Source organism: Glycine soja, chromosome 10 (genome assembly GCF_004193775.1).
Source record: "Glycine soja cultivar W05 chromosome 10, ASM419377v2, whole genome shotgun sequence".
In the NCBI taxonomy this organism is placed as follows: Eukaryota; Viridiplantae; Streptophyta; class Magnoliopsida; order Fabales; family Fabaceae; genus Glycine; species Glycine soja.
In genome coordinates, this window is record NC_041011.1 from 470,966 (window position 1) to 497,910 (window position 26,945).

Sequence of the window (26,945 nt, forward strand, 5' to 3'; positions counted from 1 at the left end):
TAGTTTAATTCTTTTTTAAGAAGTAAATCCTACCTACTTTTTAGAGAAATATTTTCAATTTTTTATAAGTTTAACCAAATTAGTCTAATATAAGTCAAAAGGATTTAACTTAGTTGTTTGAATAAGGTGTGTTAGTTGTTGTTGTAATCCATTTGATACTATTTATAATTCTCACAAACAAAAAAAACTAACCCAACATAAATGCTTTTTTTATCATTTTTAATTCATTTAAATGGATAATTATATTTTTTAATGTATTTATCATTAATATAAGTTTTTAAAGTAATTCCATACCATTAAAGTTGTGCATGATTCACTAAAAAAATTAGAGATTGTATAGTACAAAAATATTTGTCGATTAAAAAAATGACAACGTGACAATACAAAATAAAGAATAATGGACTAGATAAATACCTAAAAATCTATATATAACTTACTAAACCTGTATAACTTTTTATCCAATGTCTAACAAGAGTAAAAATATAATATTATTCCTATTTTATGACTTTTCATTATCCCACACTTTTTTTCTTTTTCCATATGTGTTTCCTTCTTTAAACTTTCCCTCTCCAAACATCATACCTTGGCCACCGACGAGGGTTGCCTTGGCTACCAACATGGGCACCTTGACTACCGGCGAGGGCCATATGGATTGCTGCTATTCCTTTTTTGCTCATTATTTCTTTTTTTGCATTGTTAATTTATTCGAACGTTCTCATTGTCATTTTTCTCCTTCTTGTTATGTTATTTTTTTCTTTTGGCCAAATTCGACGAGGCTGCATTGCATCGCCATGCATCACTGTCACTACTGACCTTGTGGCGGCCTCATGCCTCTAGACCCTACGCCTTGTGGCGTTAGGGGCCACACCCTTCTCCATGGAGGTGTATTTCCTTTGTTACATCGTAAAGGTGCTGCTAATGCACTTAGGGTTTTATAATAAAATTTACATTATTTTATTCAATACATAAACACATCAAATAAGATATAACATAAAATTACTTGTAATTTACATCGACTAACATAACATACAATACAAAAGTCGTCATGTGATTCGACTACTTGTCCTATATTATTTTGTTTGTCATGTCTTCTTAACAAATTAAACACACCCTAAATCTTGATCATCTATGTATGATTGTGTCATTAAGATTTAACCATCTCACTATGATATAAAAAGTCCTCTCACTAAATATGCTCCTTTAATTTCATAATACAAGCATATATATATATATATAAATTTGTAATATATAAAAATTTGTATAAACTTATCTGCATCAGCTATTAAACTAGTATAATAATAATGAAAAACAAACGAGTATTAAATACATTTTTTAATAACTCAAAGTATAATTTTTATTTTTCACATGTACGATAAAATAAGACCAAGTATTGGACCAAATAAACAAGACCAAGTTTATTTATTCAGGAGAGAATATTTTCTTTGGTATATGCCCATTAGATAATTTTATTTTTTAATTTTTTCTTAAATTTTTTAACTTTTCTTCTAATCTACGTTAACTTTCCACTATTTTTATATTATTAATTTTTTTATTCTATCATTTTTTTATTAACCATACTTAACTTCTGTTTTTTTATATTTAAAAAATACAGAAACAAAAAAAAAAAAAGCGAGCATCACTCCGCTAGAAAGAAACAAAATTCCCGGCCGAAAATTTTGAAAACTCAAAACTTGAGTGATTTCCCGCTTATTCCTGAACTGAGCCCAGTGAATCCCCATTCCACCCTCACCAAATTTCCTCTCTCTCTCTCTCTCTCTCTCAATCCCAAACGCACATCAAACACCATCCATCAATTAATCACTTACTACGCTCTCTCTCTCACTCTTTCACACAGCCATGGCCACTCGCCGCGGCGGCGGAGATGACGGCGCCACCGTCCGTCCCCGCCCCCTCTCCGCCTCTCGCCGCTTCCCTTCCCCTTCCCTTCCTCTCCAGAAAGAAAACACCAACCCTCGCCGCTCCACTTCCCGTTCCAACCCTCGCGGCCGCAGCTCCAGCCCCTCCGATCTCCCCCGCCCCACCGTCCAAAAGCCCACCCCCACCGCCCTAATTCCCAGACTTTCCTCCACCCAAAAGCCCAAACCTTCCACCACCACCACCAGATCCAGCCTCGAAAAACTCAACAATAATCACCCCCACAACATAACCACCACCAGCAGGCTTCACGAGAAGCTCGCGTTTCTCGAAGGCAAAGTAAAGCGGATAGCTTCCGACATAAAGAAGACTAAAGAAATGCTCGACATGAACAACCCTGATGCCTCCAAGGTGATCCTCTCCGACATTCAAGACAAGATCTCCGGAATCGAGAAGGCCATGGTTCATGTCGTTTCTAACAAGGAAACCAAAAATGACGCGGTTCAAGTTGCTGCTAAAGACAAGAGCTTGGCGAAAGGGTTGAAATTGAACACCGAGGAACTTGAGGCAAGGTTGTTCCCTCACCAGAAACTGCTTCGTGACAGGACAGTGGTTAAGGATAAGGGCTCTGTGGTGGAGGAAGAGAAGGTGCTGAGTCCGGTTGACGATAATTTGGTTGCGGTCGAGTTTTTGGCTCTGATTGATAAAGAGAAAGAGAAGGTGAATGCTGGGGAGGATGTGAAGGAAAGGGGTGGAGGTGGGAATGTTAAGAGGAACAATGGCATTGATGTGCTGCTCGGGGCGGATGAGAAGCTCGAGGATTTCGATGATGATCAGGAGAATAAGGAGAACAAGGAAGAGACGCTTGTTGAGGAGGAGATGGATGAGGCTTTCAATTTTAGGCTGAATGGGATTGGTACCAATGTTGCCACCGGTGGCTGGTTCGTCAACGAAGGCGAGGCTGTCCTCCTTGCTCACCATGATGGTTCTTGTACCTATTATGATATTACCAATTGTGAGGTATGTGCTCTTTGTTTGATGCCAGATTCAAATGTCAAACTTTGGACTCGTGTCGTTCAGTTGGATTCAGTATGAATGATGCTGAATAGGTGTGGTGATTCGTGTGATCGTTGATTATAATTTTCTATTTATGTATTTGTGTTGTGTCCATTTAGATTGGGTTTAAGTGGTATGATGTGAAATTATGAATGTTCTCCATGAAAAGTTCTAAAAGTTGATTGAATGGCCTTCCAAAAATATCAACTAGTGTTGTTAATTTTGGTCTGCCCAAGTTCATCTTTTGATTTGAACGTATATATTGATGGTGAATAATGAGGTATGTCATTCAGATTGTGGTTAATTACTGTCTCTTTATGTGATGCTTTAAATTTTCACTTTGTGTTAGTTCAGGTTATTATGAAAGGATAATATACTTACTTTTGACAGTATTCTAAAGTGTTTCTGAAAAAAATAATTATTTTCATATAAAGGTTTCCAAATAGGTACAAAGAAGGTACGGCATGACATGAATGTTTAGTTTACCATTGAAAGGAATAATAGTTCATATTTGGAATTGTTGAAAGAATGAAGAAGCAATTTTGAGCTGAAAATTTGTTTTACCTTCAGGAAAAAAGCATTTTTGGTTTGCATATAATTAATGCTGAATGTTGAGTTAGCTGATTAATATGATGGTTAATTATCTTTGCTTTATATGAATAATTTTTTTTATCTTTGCTTTATATGTTTCTACCCGTTTATATTTAATGGCGAGATTTGATTGTTCTTCATAAACATAATAATGGTTCATATCCAGATTCTGATTATTCTCCTTAGAATACCAGCAAGTGTCATTAAGTCTGGTCTCATCAAGTTTTTCTTCTGATTTGAATGCAGATAGTAATGAACTGAGGTAGGTCATTCATATGATTATAGATTATCATTTTTTGGAAGAATAGTACTTTATTTTTTAAGGGCCTCCTAAAGGGATTTTGAAAAGAAACAATTTTTTTAGTAAATTCAAACGTGTGCAAAATAGCTGAGGCATGGTATGACATAGATGTTTCCAATGAAAAAGTAATAATTGTTCATATTTCGAATTGGTAAAAGAATGAAGAAGCATTTTTTCAGCTGACAATTCATCAACCTTCCAGGAAAAAGCTGTATATATGCCACCCCCAGAAGTTTCACCCAACATATGGAGAGATTGTTGGGTAGTTCGTGCCCCTGGTTCCGATGGTTGCTCTGGAAGGTTTGTAGTAGCTGCATCTGCTGGCAATACTATGGATTCAGGATTTTGCTCATGGGACTTTTACACCAAAGAAGTGTGTGCTTTACAAGTTGATGCTGGAACAGCCTCCTCAAGAATTGCACTTGGACCCTTACCTAACAATATTAGAAGAAATTCTACATCTAGCATTGTGACAGCAGAAGCTACGAAGTGGTGGTATAGGCCCTGTGGACCTCTCATCGTGTCTACGGCCAGCTCACAGAAAGCTGTGAAGGTTTTTGATGTTCGCGATGGAGAGCAAATAATGAAATGGGATGTTCAGATGCCCGTTTTAACAATGGATTATTCTAGCCCTTTGCAATGGAGGAACAGAGGGAAAGTAGTGGTAGCTGAATCTGAATCCATTTCTTTGTGGGATGTGAACTCACTCACTCCTCAAGCTCTGCTCTCTGTTCCTACAGGCGGGCAAAAAGTTTCCGCTCTCCACGTGAGCAACACTGATGCAGAATTGGGTGGAGGGGTTCGCAAAAGGTGAGTTTGGTTTTAACCATAAATTCTTGCTTCTTGTCTTTACTGAAAATGTTCTGTTTATGCATTTTGAGATCACTGTTTTATTTGTTTGACTCTTAACAGCTTGGTGGTATGCTGCTTTAATTTTTATTCAACAAAACTATATCTTAGTTACTTTCTGTATTCATTCTTTCTACTAATAGCACATCACAAGCCACATTTCTTTACTCTTATTGTAGTTATCTTGTCATCATAGGAAAGCTCCAGTCTAGGCCTAATATTTGCAATTTATCTTGTTATTTATTTTGAAACTGAAAGGGACCAAACTTAGGTCAAGTTCATTGCATCCTTGCTGTCAAGTTCTCCAATTAAATAATGATATGTGGAAAGTTTTTTAAAATTTTGTAACATGTATACTATTTAGTGAAAGTTATTCAATGTTGGAAATAACATTAACTTGTCTTCATGTAATTGTATAACTTGAGAGAAAGAATACAAAGAGCTTAATTTTTGTCCTTGAGGATAAGGGAATTTTGTTTAGTACTTCAAGATTCATGCATTTTCACTATTATCTTTCCCTGCTGTTAACCAAGTTTAGAAATATAACATTGCAGAGTAAGTTCATCTGATGCTGAAGGAAATGATGGTGTGTTCTGCACCTCAGATTCTATTAACGTGTTGGACTTTCGCCAGCCATCTGGTGTAGGTCTCAGGATATCAAAACACGGTGTCAATGTGCAATCAGTTTTCTCTCGTGGGGATTCTGTGTTCCTTGGTTGCTCCAGCACAAGTTCAACGGGCAAGAAGCAGACCTCACTGCTGCAACAATTTTCACTGCGCAGACAAGGACTTTTTACAACCTATGCTCTTCCAGAATCCAATGCACACTCACACCATGCAGCAATCTCCCAAGTTTGGGGCAATTCTGACTTTGTCATGGGTGTTTGTGGCCTAGGACTGTTTGTGTTTGATACAGTGAAAGATGATGCACTAAGGGTTCTCAACATGGATTACTCTAGTGATCAAAGTTTTAGAGAAGTTATTGGTCCGGATGACATGTATTGTCCTTCCTTTGATTATCTTGGATCTCGTGCTCTTCTGATATCAAGAGATCGACCAGCTATGTGGAGGCATCTGATAGTTTGATAGTTATGGTTTTCTGGTAACTACAAGCTTTACTTGTGTACAATTACAAAACAGGAATTTGCTTAAAGTTTAAGGTTGTGTTTCTGCTTTTGTTTTTTCTTGGTTTTCTTTTTAAGGACCAAAGTTATACTTTAGAGGAAATTATGTTAGATGTGGATGCTTGGTTGTTAGTATTTTATGCAAGAGCCTTGTACTTTTCCCGGGTAACCACTTGTCACTGATCAATCTGGTAAAGGGGGATCTCTATTTATGTCAACCCACTGGTGTTCGTTGATTCTGTATATTTTCATTTTCAATCTATTTAAAAATAAAATGATAATTTGAAAAACTTTAGTTACACACTAACACCTGTTATGGGGAATGTGATTCTGAATCTACATTTGAATTTCGCATTTGGCTTAAGTATGTATAATCAATAGATGGTTGAATTGTAATGTTTGAATCTACTAAATGAGCTGAATTCGGTTTAATAATGCAACCTAAAATTGATCTTTAATCATTTTAAAGCATTAAATGTTATTGAAGTTTGAACAAATTAAATTCAGTCACAAATTTTACATTAAATGTTACAGGAAAAATTAATTGTTATTATATGAATTTAATTAGGATATATAATGATTTTTATATTATTATCTAATTATAATTATAAATGATCTAATATATGACTTTTAAAATAATATAACAAAAGTTTATAATTTTTAATTAGGTAACAATTCATAATTGAGTGACAATGCAATTTTTTTATATTTGCTTTTAAGTTATCATTCTCATTTAATAATTTTAATTATTAAATAATTCTTTTACACGATCTTCAAATATGTTTTCTTAAAACCGATTTAACAAAACAGAAATAGAAGACAAAAAGAAAAGAATACATCTTTTTTTTTTTTTCTTTTGTTACTAAGTATGTTGATCTAGAACATGAAATCCAAAACTTATGATAGCCAATTCACAAGACAAAATGCCATCTATTTATGCATTTGTCTTTTGCATTACATTTGGTGTCGATTGATACTTCAATTGGTATCCAATGCATGGTGAGGGATGTCACGTTCAAAATTTTATTCCCTTGGGGCTATATTGCCTATCCCTTTTACAGGACAAATCTGTACAAGTGTGAGAAAATCACCTCAGCTGTCTGAGTCTATGTCACGAAATGGTAGTGGAACTGCCTTCACTGCCCGATAACGACCCACGTTGTTTAGATGCTCATTCTCCAATCTGTTCATAAAAAAGTTGTCAATTTCACAAGGATTTTTGTTCACTATTTCATTACTGTCAAGAAAAAAAATAATCTTAGAAGCAGAAAGTTCTAAGATGATACATAATTCATTCCTTCTGATGATACACCCTCTACTATTATTTAAAATATATTTATTTATTTATTTTCAGATATTATTTAAAATTCATTAAAAATTACAAAATAGGAAGGAAACTCATTGAATAATTAAATAAGTATAATTCCCAAAATTTATAATTTTTAATAAATTTCAGTTACTAATAAAAAGTATGTTTAAAAGGGTGTTAGAGAATATATTACTAATATTGTTTTAACCATCTTGTAAAAAAAAAGGCATTGTTTTAATCATAATTTCAAAACCTGTGTTCAACTGTTCAAGTAGTTTAGAGTTCTGTTATCGTTTCTCTCATTTCCTAGTTATGGTATAATTGGCTATAAACATTTTCTTAGTTAGCACCTAACTTAACCTTGTGGGATGTTTTGGTTGTTTACAACTACCAACAGATTATGTCACTTCAGATATATGATAATTCGAACAAGCTTAAGACATCTAAGTTATAGCCGTGACCAAACGAAATTGATGTACCAAAACAACAAAAACATTCTTAAAAATGAAAAAAAGAGTCATTTTCAGCTCTTCTAAAATGTTTGAGAAAGCACCTGTAGAAATTCCAATGTCCTCGTCGAATAACCTCTAGTGAAGCCAACAAAAAGTCTAGTAGCCTTGTTTGAACAGGTCCCACTTTGAGGTGCACGATAGTCTCCACCCAAGCCACCCTTAGGACAACATTCAATGCCTGAAAAGTGAAATCCAATACCCCTTTGTGATTAAAAGACAAATTTATGATTGTAATATTCATATCACAAAGAGGTTAAAGAGAACTTACCATAGACATGTAGTATATGCTTTTATTCTTTAGAATTAAATCATCTCTGAGCAATGGGTTTTTGGATTTGGGATTGAAAAACCCCCAGTCCTTGACAAAATCCCAATACAATTGGTAAACTGTGGCCACCACAGAAGTGATCAAGACTATAGCAAACCATAGGTGGTTATCTTGCCTACTATATGTGACTCTAGCTCCTGCTGCAACCATTGCTGAAACATACTTCCCCATGTTAGCCAAATGGTTAACATCAGAGTCATCAAACCATCTTCTTGCACACTGGTAATGACATTCAAGTAGCACGTGTTAGTTAACGACGTAGTGAAGTATCTAGTAAGGAATTAAAAGAAGAAATTTTTTTTATTGAAAATCATACGGGAGTGTATTTAAAATTCATAGGGGAACATATTTTTACGTATTCTAATAAAAACTTTCTCCTTTTACTTTCTTAACAAGTGTCCTTAAGACAGTGATTAACATTTGTCTTTAGAATATGTACAAAACTTAGCTGAAGTTAAATAGGTGTTGTTTGTATTCTCTGGTCAGAATTGGAGTTTCACTTTGATAATTTGTGTAGTAAAAGTTTGCATTAATGGAATATGTAGATTACCAATGTGAAACTCCAATTTTGATTGGGAAAACAATACAAACAACAGATAAGGAACTGCGTATAAGTTTTGTCCTTAAACATAATCTGTTAGCAATATATCACGTCACCAATTCTAGAAGCAGTTTATACAGAATCTATATTACCAAGCAGTACCAAAGGCATACCTGCATTGCACGCCACCAATATGGCAAAAATGAGATAAGATAAGGTATTTCTATGTATAGCCTTCCAGAATGGCAGGCGTCAGGGTGGTGTGACTTGAAAACTCTAGCAAAAATGTGACAACCTGTTGTTTCCAAATGCCTTAGCAATGGAATCTGAAACCAACAACATAAAATTTAATGTTGATTATTAGTATGCATTTTGAGAAGCAAAGGGAAACAAAATACACTTTTTGTAGGATATAGTAAGATCACCTGACTAGTTAGTTGGTCAGCCATAAAAAAGTCTACCAGCAGAACCTGTAGGGATAGAAAATTATTAAATTAAGCAATGACAAGCTCAATTTTGTACTTAACTATATGCATTGTGGCATATCAATGCATCCAATTGTTCCAATATATGAAAGAAGTTTACCTTATAAAACGGAGAGCAAGCTATGTTACGCACAACCCGGATGAAGCAGAAACGAGTAGGGCGATAAAAAATGTCAAATGGGCAAATGAGAAGACCTACAAAGAACTGAAAATGGCAGCTCATAATCAGCACAAAGACTTAACTTGAACACTATAAATTCAATTGTAAACCACTTTCTGGAATTTGAAGCAAACCAAGCTACTTTTTTTTATCTTCCAAGTAACATGGAAAAGTAATACTATAATAGTCATTTGACTAACCAGAAAAATGATTCCAGGAATGGCATCAACTTGGCCAGGAGAAAAACCTCCAGCCCTTAGTAGCAGGTGTATCACCATTGCCCCAAACACAGTTGTCATGAGGGTAGTGCACATCAGAAATGCATCTCTGTGTTTCAATGCTGTGCTTGGTGAGAATTCAAATATGAAATTATGGTTGATTCTTGTACTCTTCCACATGTACAGGTTGCATCCATACATAAACAAGTGTAGGCTTAGTAATGCAAACACACTGCACAAAATCGTTGTAACCATTCATTAGTGCAGATTTAAAATAGGTGTTTTTGTTTTCAATTCTGCAGCTTAGATGTTTGTCAGTTCTTAGAAGCTTGTTTATTTATTTTTTTCATTTATGCATAGTTTAATGGTTTATGATTACAAAGGTGTGTTAGAAAAAAATGAGTGTAGCTGAAACTAAAATAGGAAAACTTTATACTATATCATTTTCATCCATTAGAAGAACTAGGCATGTATTTGATGATGGAAATCCTAATAACTCTTTGACACACTCTTTCAAACGTAATTTATGTAATTGGTTGAAATTTATGTAAATTTCAATAAATATGTGAGTTCCATTTGCTATTTTGTGGTCCTAATTTCAAAGTGATGGACCCCACATGAATTTCAACTAAACAGAAAATGTGTTGAAAAGAATGTGTCGCAGGCGCTTTGTTTAATAATTTCTTGACATGTAGTAGAGAAAAATTATGGAGTTCTTATTTAATATTGTTTTGTCCTCTACCAATTTGTACTACACATGTCTTGAACCTCACAATACAATTCCTTATGTTGAAATAATTTTGATCAAGGAAGTCAATTCCTTATTTTGAAAAAATTTTGATCCAGGAAGTAGGATGTTGAATAGTCTTGATTAAAAAAGCATAGATAAAGTAAATTCAAATAGGAACCACGCAATACAGCACCTGGAAACTGGGTAGACTATGTCCATATAAGCTGGCTCTGTACTAGGAGAGAATATACCACACATATGCGCCAAGATTACGTATACACAAAACAAGGATACAGAACAACCTGTACACAACCCTGTAGTGGAAGTAACATAGAACAATCAATGAAATGTTAATATAAGGGAAAAAAGAAAATTGACCTATGACTCTTATGAGCTATTAGTGAGTAGGTTGACCATTCTTAATGCATAGTTATTTGATGAATTGTTAATCTTAATTTTGTGTCTTACAATTCCACATAAATTTAAATATTCTATACAAAAATTCACTCTAATACTAAGATCGTTAAAATAAGTGCTTAAATTAACTTTACAAGTCCTATAATGCTTAAGAAAAGTATTATATAATTTTGACTGTTGAATGTACTGTTAGGAAATAATGGGATAATATAATGAAAACATTTTTCTTTTTTTTAATATATTAGATTAATTATTGACTTTTATATTAGAGGAAATAGGTTATGTTCTGATAAATATAAACTGATTTTATATTGTCATTTAATAAAAAATCTAATAAATTGGTTAATTTTTATAATAGTTATTTTAAAATTATATTAATTATAAATTTTAATTTATTGACTATAAAAATTTTACACGATAGTGTATAGTCATTCAAATATTTATATTAAATAACTGAAATTATGCAAATAAAATGATTTTTTTATTGATTGATAATATAATTTTTTTTTACATTAATCATGATAATTAAACTCTAGTTATATTCACCAGTTTACACTGATAGCTGAAGTTGTTAGGGCCATGTTATGAGTTAATTAGGGGGGAGAGAGAGAGGGGCATTACCGACAAGGAAGGTGACCATATGAGAAGCTTTTGGCTGTTGGGGTCTTAAAAACTTCATTGCTCTTTTTCTATCATTGTTGGCAAAGTGCTTTGTGAATATAGATTCCACTTCGTCCATTAGTCTAACAACCTTTAGTCAAATATATTATATTACATGAAACCACCAATTATTAGAAGTCCATGTAGTGTAACACATTCTCCTCCTCTCCAAGAATTTGAGAAGGATCAAATCAAAAGGCATTCAAAATTGAATATATTTGTTTCTTTCCCCCCTTCCTAGTATTAAGGGGAAAAGAAATTAAAGCATACCTTGTCGGAACTAATGAAATGGGATCTCTTCACTTCTTTCAAATAATTTGCAGAAGCCTTTTGACAAGACACCTGATCAAAATGCAATATAATTTCGTTCATATAAAAAAATAAAAAAATGCCAAGCTAATAATCTCTTTAATTGTGACAGAGAAATTATTTTATGTACCAATGCCAAGGAGGTCATGAATTAAATAGTTTAATTTGATCAGATGAAAAATGTGATTATTTTATGTATGGTCAAGGAGGTGTATTATTTCATGCATTGATACGGTGATTGTGTGAGACTTAGCCAATCTCTACATAATATGTTATTATTTTTTTTGTTCATAAATTAAAAAAAATGTAGTTATCTATCATGCATGTGGAGATTAACTGCATAGGAAATTACCCATCACCCAACAACTATAAATAGAGAGGGGGAAGAGAGTAACTGTTTTGCCTCTATATATCTTACGTCATGCTTTGCGTGAGTAACTTATTTTGTGTTTGGAAATTAGGTTGGTTACTTATGTAGTTGAATATATTGAGATAGTAGTTGTTATGTCTCTCACGACCTTCATGCCAAGAATATAGCCCGCAACGTGCAAGTTGGTTTGAAACGTGATGAATTAATTTATGTAACAAAGCGCAACTTTTAATCCACAACTTCTTTGTCTTTACTCTTGCTATACCTATAACTACCTTGAGTACGATCATAGCTAGAGGAACACCTCAAAATAAAAGCAAGATTTATGGTGACATTATGACATATGCAAAATGTAACCGAACAGCGAACAAAAAAAAAGAAAGAAAAAGAAAAAGATCGATATCCCAAATTACTCACTGTACTGTTGTGATTATGCATGCATGTATAGGCGAAGATATATTTGAATCCGTACCTTGTCAAATTTTTTGAGTATCTTTGTGAAGGCTACCATATTCAATGAGCTGCAAAGAAGATAGAATATGTGGTTAAAAATTAATCATCAGTCATTAAAAAAGGGACTTATAGTAAGGTATGGCCTATATAAGCTGCCATTCGATGAAACGTACATATAATATTACGTAAAGGAATGAAAAATACAGTGACATTAATTGGCGTGACCAAAAGTTGAAATTGATACGCAATAATTCTTTCACACCAAGAAAGTTTCTTATTTTAATGACTACATCTTAGCATGTCACTGGTCTCGTCATGGATCAGCTATATCATGTAAAGTTGTCTCGACTAGTCCAGCAAAAGAAGCAATGCTTTAGGCAATTACATATTCTTTTTTTCCACCCATAACTTTTCCAATGCTTGCCTTTGGCCATTTTTATTTATTTATTTAAAGTTGGTGAGTGTAATCATAAATGTTGATATTTCGTACACTTCTAAGTGTTTCCCCCCCTAGAATATTTTAATTAAGTGATTTTTTTTTAAAATTTTAAAATTTAATTATGTACTTGCATTTGAATTAAGACTACTGTTTTATTGTTGAGATAAAACAAATGTCTAATTTATGCTATATTTACGTATTTTTATCATTGTAGCAAAAAGTTGCACACAACCATTACACTTGAAGTTCTTGGTTAGAGCTTGAGTACTGCCTATTAGTTGTTGTTAGAAAGCCTGATCAGTGTTAATTCTTAATTTTGGTTTCTACCCCATCCAAATAAGACCAGAAAAATAACTTTTAGAATACATTTTTATTTTCGTATGAAAGGGTTTTGAGTCTAAATGACAAAATTTTATATATATATATATATATATATATATATATATTACTGATTTTTTTGCACCAAATTTTTTAGTGTAAAAAAATAATATCTCAATTAAGACTGAAAAAGTCATATATATATTCATTAGCACTTAACAAGGAATTCTTTAATTAAGTAGTACAGTACGTTAATAGATATATAGGAATACGAAAATAATACATAAATAAAGACTTAGAAAGGATTTCAAGTTTCTGAAAGGAAGTGAAATAAGAAAAGGTTAAATTATAAAATTGACACAGAAAGGTCTCCAATTTGGATTTGTTCTCCATTATTTTGAAGCATGCATGATTGGATCAATTAGGGTTACGGTTCACATTTGCGTTAGATCCTTAGAGAAACGTCTTTGCTCATATAACCCAGCCATGTATCTCACCAAAGTCCTTCTACTATATGTCTATATCTACAAAAATCTTTTTCTTACGTGGTGTAGTGAAACTCCATGCAACTCTCCACTCGATGATTAGCCACGTAAACATGTTCTTTTTTTTTTTTTTTTGAAAGGCACGTAAACGCAGTTCTTATCCTTCATTCCAATTCAAGTATACTCCCCAAATCAACATTCATTATATTCTTTCCTATATATGTTTTCCATCTAATTAACAACAAAAACAACAATAAATAAATAATGAATCAAAATTAATAATACTTAATCATAATTAATGTGATTAAATAAATAATAACCTGTAAGTTTTGAGAAGGCCAAGACCTTTATAGAGCTCTACAAATGCACTTCTAATCATCTTCTCAGCACATTGAATTTTTCTCTTGTTAATGAACTCTCCACCATACCCTGGTTTCATTGGACTGTTCACTAAATCCTCCCACAACATGGAAGTAACAGCCGTAGGAGTGGTGGCTGGAATATCAATTCTTATTGCCATATGAGGCTTTCCCTTCTTTTTTGTCTTTACCCTCATTGCCGAATTCACAAAACTTAGACCATTTCTTTCCAACGTTGAGATTACTTCATCCATTAGTGAAACTTCTGAATTATCATCATTTGATTCTACACAAATAAAATCATATTATTGCACGGATGAATACTATACGTACAGAAATTTACATATATTTTTCATTTTTACGAATTATTTATTGCATTTTGAGCCACTTGTGATGCCTATACCATTCCATATTACAACCTTAACAATACAATTTCCATAAGTCTCGATCGCGGGACTTTGAGAAAAAGAGACATTACATATGAATTATATTGACTGCCCCAATTTTCTTGAGTGTATACAAAAGGTCCAATTGGTAAAGTACTCATGAAAATAATTATATTAACAATTATTTTAAAGTATTAATTAAATATATTGAAAGTTTAATCATAATATTAATAACATATTAAGCCTACTTGCAAAAGAAAGACCATCAGCCAATAATTGAGAACCCAGTGTTAATGATTCGAGCCCCACCGTTATATGTAATTAAAATGTGTGTTTTTAATTTTTTGTGGGGCTTATAAAACGGATTTTTTAAGTATAACAATAAAAAATAAATATAATTTAAAAAATTAAAACATGAAATCACATTTTTTATGATTATTGTTGATAATATTTTATGAATTTAGTGTACACTATATTAGCTATTAAATTGAATAGACGGTAGAAATATTAATCTATATTAAAAATAAAAATAAATTGATCATAACTAAACCCCTAAGTCCATAAAAAAATTAACCCCTAAAAAAATACTTCTAGAGAGAATATTAATGTGTAAGTTTTATAAGTAATTTTCTAGCTATATTACTAACGTGGCTCACATCTTAACAATTCTCTTCTACTTTTATTAGTTACTCAATCAATTGAAGGTTTGTTCTTTTCTTTGCGTCACCAAATTATATTGGTAACTAATTTTTATTAACGTGGCTCACATTATAACAATTCTCTTCTACTTTTAACAAGATAAATGTGTAAAATATTTATTAATTTTATTAGTAACTGATTTTTATTAAAAAAATTTAATTCATAATCTTTAATAAAATTTCGATCTATTCTTAGTTATATTTTTTTCATTTAAAAGATCAAATTTGAGATTAGTTTCACTGATGAAATTTTATACAAAACAAGAAAAGAACAAATTAATAAAGAACTGACCGGAGTAATTGGAATCTTGGCCAGGAGAACGAGGAAAAACTCCAGTATTAGAAGGCTTTAGCGACGGATTTTTCTTGCGTCGGTCACTAAGAATTTGCTTGAGGTCTAGCAAGATGTTAAGCTGCTTCTTCAGCATTTCTCCTCTCTCAACAAACTCAGTCTCCTGTTTCTTGTAGAATTGGTTCACCTTGTTAAGCTCTCCATCCAGCTTTGCAAAAAACACCTGCACTTCATCCTCTGCTGAAAACAACTGCGCCAGCTCCGTTTCATACACCTCTTCACTCTCCTCCGTTGTTTTTCTCCTCACCTGAAACACAAAAACATTATCCATATTTCTATTGAGTATTAGTGCATTTACACAAGCTGAAACCAATTTTCAAATTGCCATCCATTCAAATATAATTATCTATTCTCTTCGACTCTTTTCATAAGAAATAAGTTATCACTTATTTCATATTATAACATTTTTTAATAAGAAGGGCCAGAGTAATATTATATATGATTACTTTTAAGTTTATGGACTTTAATTTATAAAAGCCACATAATCATACGTTTCTATGATTTCTATTTGATTGTCAATATTTTTTTTTACACCAATGTACAATACATAAAAAAATAATTTTTTTGAATAATCATGTCATTAATATAAAATATTGACTGACTTTATTGATAATTAATTTTTATTAAAAAATTTAATTGATCAATTTAATAAGATTTTTTTATAGAAGAGTATGTTGAAAGTTTCACATACAACATACCGAGTAGTCATGAAAAAAAAATGAAACATGTTGAGGTCCCATATCAAATAAAAATAATGTTGAAATAAATTATTTGAGTGAAAATCAAACCTCACCTTATAGGTTGGTGTTGTAGGATTGAGTTAAAATTCAGACTCACTTTTTGACATGAAATCAAGCCTCACCTTATATATATATATATATATATATATATATATATATATATATATATATATATATATTTTACACTAATAATGATATTGTGCATTATTATGCTCTAGGGAGTGCACATGACAATGGTTTCGTGATGGGTTTTGTGCAACAGTGTTCCCATTATCGTCATATCTGTTTTCACCTTGATTTCGTGAGAGAATGAGAAACTCGAAAGCAAAAGCAGAAAGAGGTTTCAGAAAAAAGGACCACTAAACTCGCTTTTTAGCCCTTAATGCCATTCTCACATTCTCCACTTCCCCTTTTAGACTATTATTTTATTCATTCCATTGAACATATATATAATCAGATTCATTTATTATTATAACGATAAACATTTATTTGGATACCAAATCGAATTTCGATGGTTTATGCATAAAAATATAAAAAAATATTAATGATACATTCTCTAATACATTTTTATTATTCATATATATATATATATCATTTAAAACGTCAATTTAGTTACCTCATGAAGAAGTCATAAGTCATTTTAGTTAAAAGGTAGTAATAATTAGCAGGTTACTTGACATTCATTCAATAACACAACTTCAATAAAATATAACAAAACTTTAGGTGCCAAAATATTTTCAATTTCATGCATATTTTTGTTTTTGCAAATCCAGGTTGCTTCTATTCATCATAAGTTATTTATTTGACATGAGAAATGATATACAAACACTCTTATGTATCAAATATTATATTAATATTTTTATTTCTCATTATACTACTCTTATATTGTATTCTTTATCATACTTCTCTTTTTTTTTTTCTCTGTTTAGGTGTTATGTGGTTAATTTCCACTATTTTTGGACCATAAAAGTAATATATTTAGATTGTAGTGTGCAACCAATAGATCATTGACTATTGTCATCGCATTGCGTTTTCGTGGTTCATATTAACCATAACTAATTTACGTGGCTGTTATACAAACGTAATTTCAAACCCTTTGGTCAGAAAACAAGTGACTAGAGCTATGTTAATAGGAAACCAAACTTTGTGTTAATTGTGTTAACTGTGTTAAAAGCCTCGGAGACATTTCATTGTCCGAAAACGATGTCATTTATTTCCTCTTTTTTTTTCAGCAATAAGGTTATGCACGAAGGCACAAAAGACACTAGGAGACAAAATTAAAACACGCAAGAAATCACAGACACACGCAAAGGTTTTAGACATGTCACTAGAACTCATATCTTACCGGAACCACCAAAAGAATGAGCTGAAAAATAACAAACTAGAAAGCACATAAACAAACTTTATTATTAACTATAATACAATGATCTTATTAAATGTACACTAGTATGCTTTACCTGAATTATGTCTTGTAAATTATTGTTGTCTGAGTAGCGGAACTTGTTTTTTATGAAGCGAAACGAATCGAAAACGGAGCGACCAAAGGACTCTTCTGGGGCTTGTGATTGCTTGGAGACTCTTGTGAGTTTGATCCTCTTTATGTGTTTCTTGAGCTGCCTGTAGTTAACAAAGGCCTCCTTCCATTCTGGTATTAATTGAGCTTCGAGCTCCTTCGAGAATTTCACCATTTTTGGTTTGGTTTTGTGTTGTGAAGGGAGAAGAAGAAGAAGAAGAAGAAGAAGAAGAAGAAGAAGAAGAAGAAGAAGAAGAAGAAGAAGAAGAAGAAGAAGAAGAAGAAGAAGAAGAAGAAGAAGAAGTCCTTACATAAAGTTGGTGTGAGATTGAGAATGTGATCAAGGGGTTTTATAATTAAGATAAACAGAGCCTTGTGGACAACTTTATATAAGAAATGCTTACATCACTTTTCATATATGCTTTTAATTACTGTTTCCCTTTATAAGAAGTATGTGGGATTAATAAATGCTTGTTGTGGGTTATGTTTCATAAGAAGAAAAGAAATTAAATATGATAGATATATAGAAATATGGAAGAGAGAAATAAAGTTAATAAAAATACATGAGAAATATAGTGAAAACAGAATTATAAAAATATATAATATTTGAAATTGCTTTATTTACTAAACAATGGATCATGTATTTCTTATAATTAATTATATTTCCCTTGTATCATATATTTTGCATAACAATTTGTAGAAGATCAATTAGTAGATAATCATTAATTATTACATGCAATGACGGAGCCAGACTCTCATGGGAGGCGGTCAAGTATGAAATTGATTTTACTTAATAAATATTTTTTATTCCAATAGATATTTCAATATATATATATATATATATATATATATCAATTTTCTTATAAACTATTCGTAATTATATATTTCAGAATATTAATTAAATAAATAATTTATCAAAAGGTCTCTTTTCCATATGACAAAAAACATTTATGTTTGAATTTATATTCGATTTTTTAGTATTTTCAAAATAAAAATTAGCATAACAAGTGTTATTTTCACACATTAATAATATTTTAACAAAAATGAATAAGTAAATTGTTTTAAGTAAAATATAATATTCCCAAAGTTTATTAAGCAATGTGCTTAGATATGTGGACTCAATATAAAAAACACGTTAGCAACTCACAAATAATGACCAATAAAAAAAGAGAAATAATTGTGATAGAAAAAGAAAAAAAATAATTTGCAAGTTTTAAAATTTATGGTGACAATATTTTATATTAGTGTGTACATAAGTTTGAAGGATAAATAAACAAAACATTATATATTCAAATTAATATAAATGAAAGACTGGTAAAGTCATTTGATTGAAAAAGCAATAATTTATTATCTTTAAAATAGTAATAACAAATTATAAAAGGAAAAATAAATGATATTCCAGTAGTTTATTTAAATATTTATCTAAAAGATAAAGGAAAATATCATTATTTTTACAATGACACTTATTAAACAATAATAAAATATTTTATAAAAATTAAGTAAAAGATAATTGGCACTTAAGTCTTATTATCTATAAATTCAAATTCATTAAATAAAATTAATTACTAAAATATTAAAATATCATTTATAGTACATACAAAAAAATAAGATTAGAAAAAATCAGGGAGGGCCAAGGCTCCCCCATCCCCTAACCTACATCCGTCCATGATTGCATATCTCTGCCAGAATTTGGGCTTTGATGCTTGTCTAGTTGTTGATTGCAATGGAAGAAGTGAGGGATTGACTCTTCTATGGAAGAAACCTTTAGATTGTAATCTAGTCAATTACTCTTCAAATTTTATCAATGTTAAAATTCATATGCCTAGAAAACTTTGTTGGAGATTCACTGCTTTTTATGGTTTTAATTTCCGGGCCGAAGTCATAGGAGAGACTCTTGGGATCTTTTGAGAAATATTGTTAGAGATAATACTCTTCCTTGGTGTATTATGGGCAATTTCATTGATATTCTTTCTAGTAATGCGAAAAGAGGACGAGTAGAGCTTCCAAATTGATTGATTAATGGTTTTCAACAAGTTGTGTTGGATTCTATTCTTAATGATCCAACAAATATGAAGAATTTTCGCCCAATTTTCCTTTGTAATATTCTTCCTAAATATGATTAATGGTTCTTGCTAATACCCTTAAGCATATTCTTCCTAAATTCAATTCTCTTAAGCATCCAACTTTTGTGGAAGGACAGTTGATCTTTGATAATGTATTGGCTGCCATTGAGACCATCTATCATATGAAATGCAAGACAAGGGAAAAAATTGGTGAGTTTACTCTTAAAATTGATATAAGCAAAGCTTTTGATAAGGTTGAATGGAACTATTTCATAGCTCTATTATTTCAATAAATTATAGGGGAAGGTATATGGACTCGAGTTTATAATAAGGACTGTGAAGTTCGTGATTTGTGTGGATTATAGGTCTAAAAAATTTTAGTCCGTCTAACTATAAAGGATTTTTTACCTAACCCGTAAAACCCATGGACTTTATAAACTTAATTCACAAAGCTCGTAGACTACTTGTGTAATAAAAAATACTTTTGACTTTAATCACTTTAGACTTGACAGTTGATGGGTTAAAACTTTGATATTTTGATATTATGTATATATTAATCTTGAAAATGTTTGATGTTTTACTTATATTTGAATATTTAATATTTAATTGAATGTTTATATTTATATTTTTTTATTAGGTAGTATTGCGAATATTTGATATTTTAGAGTTGAATGTTTAATATTTAATTAAATGATTTTAATTATATTTTTGTATGTATTCTTATTCTCTATCTTAGCTTAAAGGAAAAAGAAATCTCAATTATTTGACAAATGTATCTTTTTCTTAAAAAATCAAAAATTTTAAAGCTTTTTTAAATTAAGTCCACGGGCCGCTCCATTTGAATGTCGGCTTTGCAGATCGACATAGACTCAAAAGTTTAGTCCAATTATTTTTGTGGATCAAGCAATCAATCTCATGAAAAATGCCGATTTCACGGGTTGAGCCTTAACCTAGTCGTCCATATATCTACCCCAACTAGATTATAATATTTTGGTGAATGGAGAAAGAGTTGGTCCTATTCTTCCTAGAAAGAGTCTAAGATAAGGAAATCCTTTATCACCATATGCATTTATCCTTTATATAGAGGGTCTTTCTTCACTTTGAAAGAAGGTTGAAGGGTGTTGAGATATTCATAGAGTCAAAGTGCATAGAGGAATTACTATCCTCTCACACTTGTTATCTGTTGATTTCTATTTTTTGTTTTGCAGGACAATTGATAAAGAGGCAGATGTTCTTAAAAATATTTTGACTACATTTGAGGCATCATCAGGCCTAGTTGTGAATTTGCGTAAGTCTGAAATTTGTTTTAGTAGAAACACGTCTCAAATTGCAAGAGATTCTATCTTCTTTCACTTAGGGATGAGTATTTGGATATGCCATCTATGATTAGAACCAAGAAGAAAGCTATTTTCAATTATCTAAGAGATGAGTTTGGAAGAATATATTCAACACTAGTCCAACAAGAATCTTTCAAAGGGCAGAGAGAAAAGTGCTTAATTATCAAATATGTTGCACAATCTATTACAACCTATTGCATGAGTAACTTTTTGCTTCCATCTTGTTTGTGTGATGAGATCCAAAGAAAGCTTAATTCTTTTTGGTGGGATTCTAATAGAATCAATATAGAGGTATCAAGTGGCTTAACTGTGAATGTTTAACTATCAGGAAGGAATTTGGAGGTATGAGCTTTCATCATCTTTATGATTTTAATTTAGTCATACTAAGGAAGGAAGTAAGGTTGAAATTTTATTCCTGATCAAGATGTTATTGTTATATTCGTGTCTTTAAAGCAAAATATAATATTTCCCAAAGGAAGATTTCTTGGAAACTAACTTAGCGCATAATCTGAATGATGTTTGGTGTAGTATCTACATGGTTGGTGATTAAAGATGGCATTAGACAACGTTTGGGTGATGGAAATAAAATGAATATTTGGAGGGACCCTTGGATGCATACAAGTGATAGTCCTTGTATTAAAACTACTCCTATTCAAGGACTAGAACATCTCAAGGTTTATGATTTGATTGAGAGTAAGTACATCACGAATTATGAACTTATTCATGATCTTTATCCCACGTGATGTTCATGCTATCGAATGCATGCCAATTTATTTTCAAAAAATTGATGTAAGTTGATTTGGAACTTGGGTAGAGATGGCAACTATTATGTAGAATCAAGATATTATCATGTCAGTTTGTCAAAAAAAAAAATATTATCATGTCATGGAACATTTCCATTGGTTCTTAACATTTAAAATGAACATAAAAATCTAAATCAAATATATCATAATTTTAGGCTTATATTTTAATAAAATACAACAATGTCATTAAATAATAACAATTTTATATATAGAATAAAAATAAAATGACAAATTAATATGATAAAAAACTATAAGAAAATAAAATATATAAATATAAATTAATATAAATGAGTAAATTATATGATTTTAAAAAAAATTAATACTAATTTTCAAACCTTATTAAACATGTGTTTTTGTCTTAAAAATGTTTTAGAATAGATTTTAAAAATGGAAAATAATGGTTCAAATTGGTTCTTGACACCACTTTTGTACTAATTTTCACCAGTTATGGACTACTTTGATTGAACAATAATTTTTCAAGTTAACAAACCAAACGCCAGTCGGATTCTCAGTCAAACCTATTGAATTGGTCCGTCTGATTTGGTTTTCAAAACTATGGTATAGATTTTAGAACGTGAATTAGTACTACACCAGTGAATACATCCAAAATAACGAAATACACAAATTAATCATTTTTTTTCTGTTCAGCTACAATTTTTTTTTAAAAAAATAAACATAATTATTCAACTTCAATCACCCTTTACGTAACAACATGAATATAGTGCAGAATATAAAGGATTAGAAATGAAAAAAAATATACATACATTTAGAATATAAATTGAATAAACATAGTTAATGAAGTTAATATATTAATAATTATGTAAATTATTAAATTTATTAAATAATATAGTAATGCATAATAAGATAACAACATACATTTTCTTAAGACCAATTTTCTGCAATTACAATTGCATGAAGTGAAAATCAAGTTTAAAAGATACAAAATTGGAAAATAGAATTTTCATTTTTTTATTGTAAAAATACTAAAATGAAATTGTTGTTTTTGTCCGTGAGACATGTTATTTGGAGTTTTCGTCTAGATCCAATCTCTTGTTGATAGAGACATGCGATTGGCTTTTTTTTTTTTTTTTTTTTTTTTTGTAATTTCTGACTTATTAACTCTTTGTTAGTGGTTAGTTAATAAACTACACGTTTTTTTTGTTATAGTTAGTTCATGCTATTATCTTTAGATTCTTTTACGTATTTATGATATGATTATTTTAATTTATAATATTTAACTATTTACCAAAATAATAAAAGTGAGTTTGATAAAAATTATTGGATTTGAATATTTGAAATGTTGGTTAAAATGTAAATTTTATTTTAAAATATTTAAAGAAGATAGAAGCAAACTTTTTTTTTATGTATAATGATTGCATTGTGGTTTGAACATATGGAAAAAAATTACTGCAGATTAGCGGAATAGAGAAAAGAATAGACAAAAATGTAGGATTTTGTATTATTAAAGAGTTGTGTGTTTCACAATAACAAATTAGTAATCGAAAAAAAATTCTAATCAAATGTTAATAAAATCCTAATGAAAACATAATATCTCCATCGTACTAATGGCATAAGATAAGATAAAAATCAGATCATAATAAGAGAAAATCTTCAAACCAAGTCAACTTTTGTTTTCATTTATTTGATACTTCAGATGGACAAATTCGTCCCTGGCATTTTTATGAAAGTTGTAGACAATTCTGTCCTTAAATTTGGATACCAATTTCACGTTGACTCAATCCCTAAATATCGAAATATCTTCAAAATATTAACTGATGCCTAGGGATGACTAAATGAATTAGGATCATACGGGTTTCCACAAAATACTCACAATATTTACTTGCAATTTTTATGGGGATGGATGCAGGTGTTATGGTATCTATCCTGCCTTGTCCCACATATATATATAGTTGGGGTGTTTCAAATTAATAATGTAAATTTATATATATTTAATGACTTATTTTTATAATGTTGGATAATTATATTTGTAATATTGTTTATTTATGGTTTAAATTTAGACGCATTAATATTATGTTTGCTTGTTTTTAAATGTATCTCTAATGATATTGTATAAGAAATAAAAAATAATATTTTCTTGTTCCAATTATAAGAAATACGACAAGACTACTTTATTATGAAATTTGCTTTTTATCCCTAATTAATTATAATGTTTATTAATGATATGCACTAATTTCTTTATAAAAGTGGGTGTATTTATTGAGCTATCAATAAAATAATATATATTTATTGGTTAAAAAATTATATTTTAAAAAATAATTACCTCTTAAACTATTTAATATCACTTAAACCATTTAATGTCATGGTAGTCTTAAAATAAAATTAAAATTTATTACAAATTAACTAATCTAACTATCTATATTGATCTTGATTAATTAGATAATTATTTCTTATATATAAGATGTAAAGTAATATTATATGTGAATACTTTTAATATTATATTTGGATTAGTTAAGAGTAAAATTTTAAATTATTTTTAGTAATTTTTTTAATTGATATATTTTATTAATTTATTAATTTTATACATAAATAAAATACATGTCCTAAATATAAATATATAAATACATTTGATATGGGAATAGTGATTAAAATTATTACGCGAAGGACTGGAATTGAGGTTGAAGGGAGGAGGGGCCTTGGCCTCCCCTTTATTGAATCATAGATTCACATTGAGTAGTGTGAGAATCAAGTGGCATCTAATTTGCTTATAAAAACTATATTATTATTTAAAGAAATTTGATCTAAAATTTATATTGACTAAATTTTTAATTATTATATAATCTATTTATATTGGCAACGACAACATGCAAAACTTTATGGCCCTTGTTATCCATGAATTAATCTGAATTAGCCAAGGATCGTGAGACATAAAATTGTAGATATTTATCTTAACTTTTCAGGGACACCTAATTTGTCAAAATTTGATCTTTATAGCTCTAGTTATGCTCTGTTGAATACAGAGATGTCAAAATGAGGAAAAATCCAATAATTAACAATGATTAACAATTAAGTCCAACGAAGGTCACAAATGTAAAAAAATCAATATACTAATATTAAGCACAAATAGAAGTCAATTAGGCCAAGTATAAACCACAAATGGATGCCTCAAAATTGATTTATCAAACACTCATTAGTCAAAATGTTTATTATCATACTCTTCCTAAAAATTGACATGTTGCAACAAAATTAATCAATCAATTAACTCTTGTAGGTCACTCAATACAAAAATTAATTATAGATATAATATCTCAAGATTTGAAATTTGATAGATAACTCTACTAATTTTGTAAATGATGATCCATCATAGTAAGATATACGTACTTAATTAATAAATATCCTAACCGACATATACTAATTGCCCAATACTTTTTCTTATTCAGATTTGATTTCTGACCACATCAACAATATATAACAATTTGGTAACTATATATATATATATATATATATAAATAAAAGGTATCATCCGTTTATATTAGGTGTAAGTATAAAGTTTTACATTAAATCTACACCATTAATATATATCAATCCTATGATTTAAAATATCTTAATAGATATGAAAACTTTAATATATTTTATGATAATCAATTACTTAACTTTAATTAATAAATTAGATCACTTGATTTTTCTAATAAATTATTTATCAAAATTACTGACAAAAAGTAATATATTTTTGTAATAAAGTTTCTTTATTTATAATTTTCATAACAACATGCAGTTTTTTTTCCTTTTTGCGATTCGTTATAAATTAAGTACACTTATTGGAAAATAGAAAAAATAAAATAAAATAATAATGTAATTAAATTTAAACTTATTTATAAAATTTATGATCCTGTATTCTTTATTTTATGCGTTTTATTGTAAAAGCATTATGTAATATTTATTTATTTCAATATATATACACTATCCAAAACTTTTCATTTTCAAGTTTTATTTTCTCACAATTAATTTTAAAAATTTGTAAGACAAAAAACGAATTAATTATTAACAAAATATCAGAATATATTTATTGATTATATATAATGAAAAATAAAACATGCATGATAAAAATATATTTGTTAATTATCTTTCTCTAAACTTTTAAGAACAGTAGCAACCTGCTGTATTGGTTCTTAACGAATCATTAAAATAAGTTGTTTTGTTTTACTGACATTAAAATATGTTGTTAAAAACGAATCATTAAAATATATGTATATTACATGAAAATAATACATACATCATTACGTGAATTTTTTTAAAAAAACATTAATTTGTTAATATTTTTTTATTATAAATAGTTAAACCAACAAATAAAATCAATCAAGTAATTTAATTGATTGATTATACACTTATATATGATTAACTAATTGATAGTCATAAAACATGTCAAAGTTATCATATTTATTAAAATACTATAAATCATAAGATTAGCGTAAATTAACGGTGCAAATTTAGTGTAAATCTATATGAACACGCGCTTATATATATATATATATATATATATATATATATGAACACGCGCTTGTGTGTGTAAAACCATCTGCAAATTCATATATTTTTAGCAAAAATTACAGTTCAAAAGCTTACTATATGATGATAAGATATTCCAACCAAGTTGTACTTTAAACCTTATCGATCACCTGCAATACACAAAAAAATTATTAATCAATAGCGTGAAAAAAAAATCTAAATCTAAAGGTAGGTCCATCCTATATCAGGAAAAATCCTCCTTAATGAAGCTTGGGGTAAACCCACCATATGAATTCTTGATTAATTATGCCCTATAGCTAGCTAACGTATCTGCACAACTATTTTGTCCTCCGTGTAAATATGGGATTACAAATTACATACTTCACATAACACATTAATTAGTTGATCATAAAAGTTACTTCCTTCGTTCTATTATAACAATCAACGGTGAATAACAAAATTTATATAAAAAAATAATGATGACAGAAGATTAATTTTATAAAAATATTAATTTTTTGTGTAATTAATATTTTTTAGTTGTAAAATAATTTAAGACAATTATTTTAGGATAGATGAAGTATAATATACTCTCTTTTTGTTCTTATCTATAAGATTCAATTATCTTAAATTTATAACTTTTTACAACAAGATTATTTTAGGACCCAATTATTTTATATATAAAACTCAATTATTTTAACAC

General features: G+C 29.9%; 2 protein-coding genes and 1 long non-coding RNA gene across 3 annotated transcripts; 2 read left to right on the top strand and 1 right to left on the bottom strand.

Annotated features, from left to right (window-relative positions):
* Nucleotides 1-1,703: 1,703 nt before the first annotated feature.
* On the top strand, nucleotides 1,704-6,035 carry LOC114372646 (KIN14B-interacting protein At4g14310-like). Its single transcript, XM_028330325.1, has 3 exons — nucleotides 1,704-2,895; nucleotides 4,026-4,633; nucleotides 5,227-6,035. The coding sequence occupies exons 1-3, from the start codon at nucleotides 1,858-1,860 to the stop codon at nucleotides 5,756-5,758; spliced, it is 2,178 nt and encodes a 725-aa protein (XP_028186126.1). The 5' UTR covers nucleotides 1,704-1,857; the 3' UTR covers nucleotides 5,759-6,035.
* A 576-nt stretch (nucleotides 6,036-6,611) lies between these two features.
* On the bottom strand, nucleotides 6,612-17,927 carry LOC114372456 (phosphate transporter PHO1-like). The gene is made up of 14 exons (XM_028330020.1): nucleotides 17,523-17,927; nucleotides 15,266-15,572; nucleotides 13,851-14,175; nucleotides 12,308-12,356; nucleotides 11,427-11,498; nucleotides 11,118-11,247; nucleotides 10,273-10,393; nucleotides 9,332-9,581; nucleotides 9,072-9,176; nucleotides 8,912-8,956; nucleotides 8,660-8,812; nucleotides 7,886-8,164; nucleotides 7,659-7,795; nucleotides 6,612-6,979 (listed from the first exon to the last, which is right to left on the bottom strand). Exons 1-14 carry the CDS (start codon nucleotides 17,751-17,753, stop codon nucleotides 6,889-6,891), a joined length of 2,295 nt encoding a protein of 764 aa, XP_028185821.1. The 5' UTR covers nucleotides 17,754-17,927; the 3' UTR covers nucleotides 6,612-6,888.
* A 2,575-nt stretch (nucleotides 17,928-20,502) lies between these two features.
* LOC114370765 lies at nucleotides 20,503-21,869 on the top strand. Its single transcript, XR_003657919.1, has 2 exons — nucleotides 20,503-21,320; nucleotides 21,507-21,869. It is a non-coding gene; the product is annotated as an uncharacterized LOC114370765 (long non-coding RNA).
* Nucleotides 21,870-26,945: the final 5,076 nt, after the last annotated feature.

Bases quoted from the DNA above. Each gene is read 5' to 3' on its own strand.
- LOC114372646 (XM_028330325.1), top strand. From the start codon at position 1,858: ATGGCCACTCGCCGCGGCGGCGGAGATGACGGCGCCACCGTCCGTCCC. The intron at 2,896-4,025 runs GTATGTGCTCTT...TCAACCTTCCAG, and splicing joins ATGATATTACCAATTGTGAG to GAAAAAGCTGTATATATGCC. The intron at 4,634-5,226 runs GTGAGTTTGGTT...ATAACATTGCAG, and splicing joins GGTGGAGGGGTTCGCAAAAG to AGTAAGTTCATCTGATGCTG.
- LOC114372456 (XM_028330020.1), bottom strand. From the start codon at position 17,753: ATGGTGAAATTCTCGAAGGAGCTCGAAGCTCAATTAATACCAGAATGG. The intron at 9,177-9,331 runs GTTAGTCAAATG...TGCCATTTTCAG, and splicing joins TTCCTGGAATCATTTTTCTG to TTCTTTGTAGGTCTTCTCAT. The intron at 8,165-8,659 runs GTATGCCTTTGG...TGTCATTACCAG, and splicing joins ATTGGTGGCGTGCAATGCAG to TGTGCAAGAAGATGGTTTGA.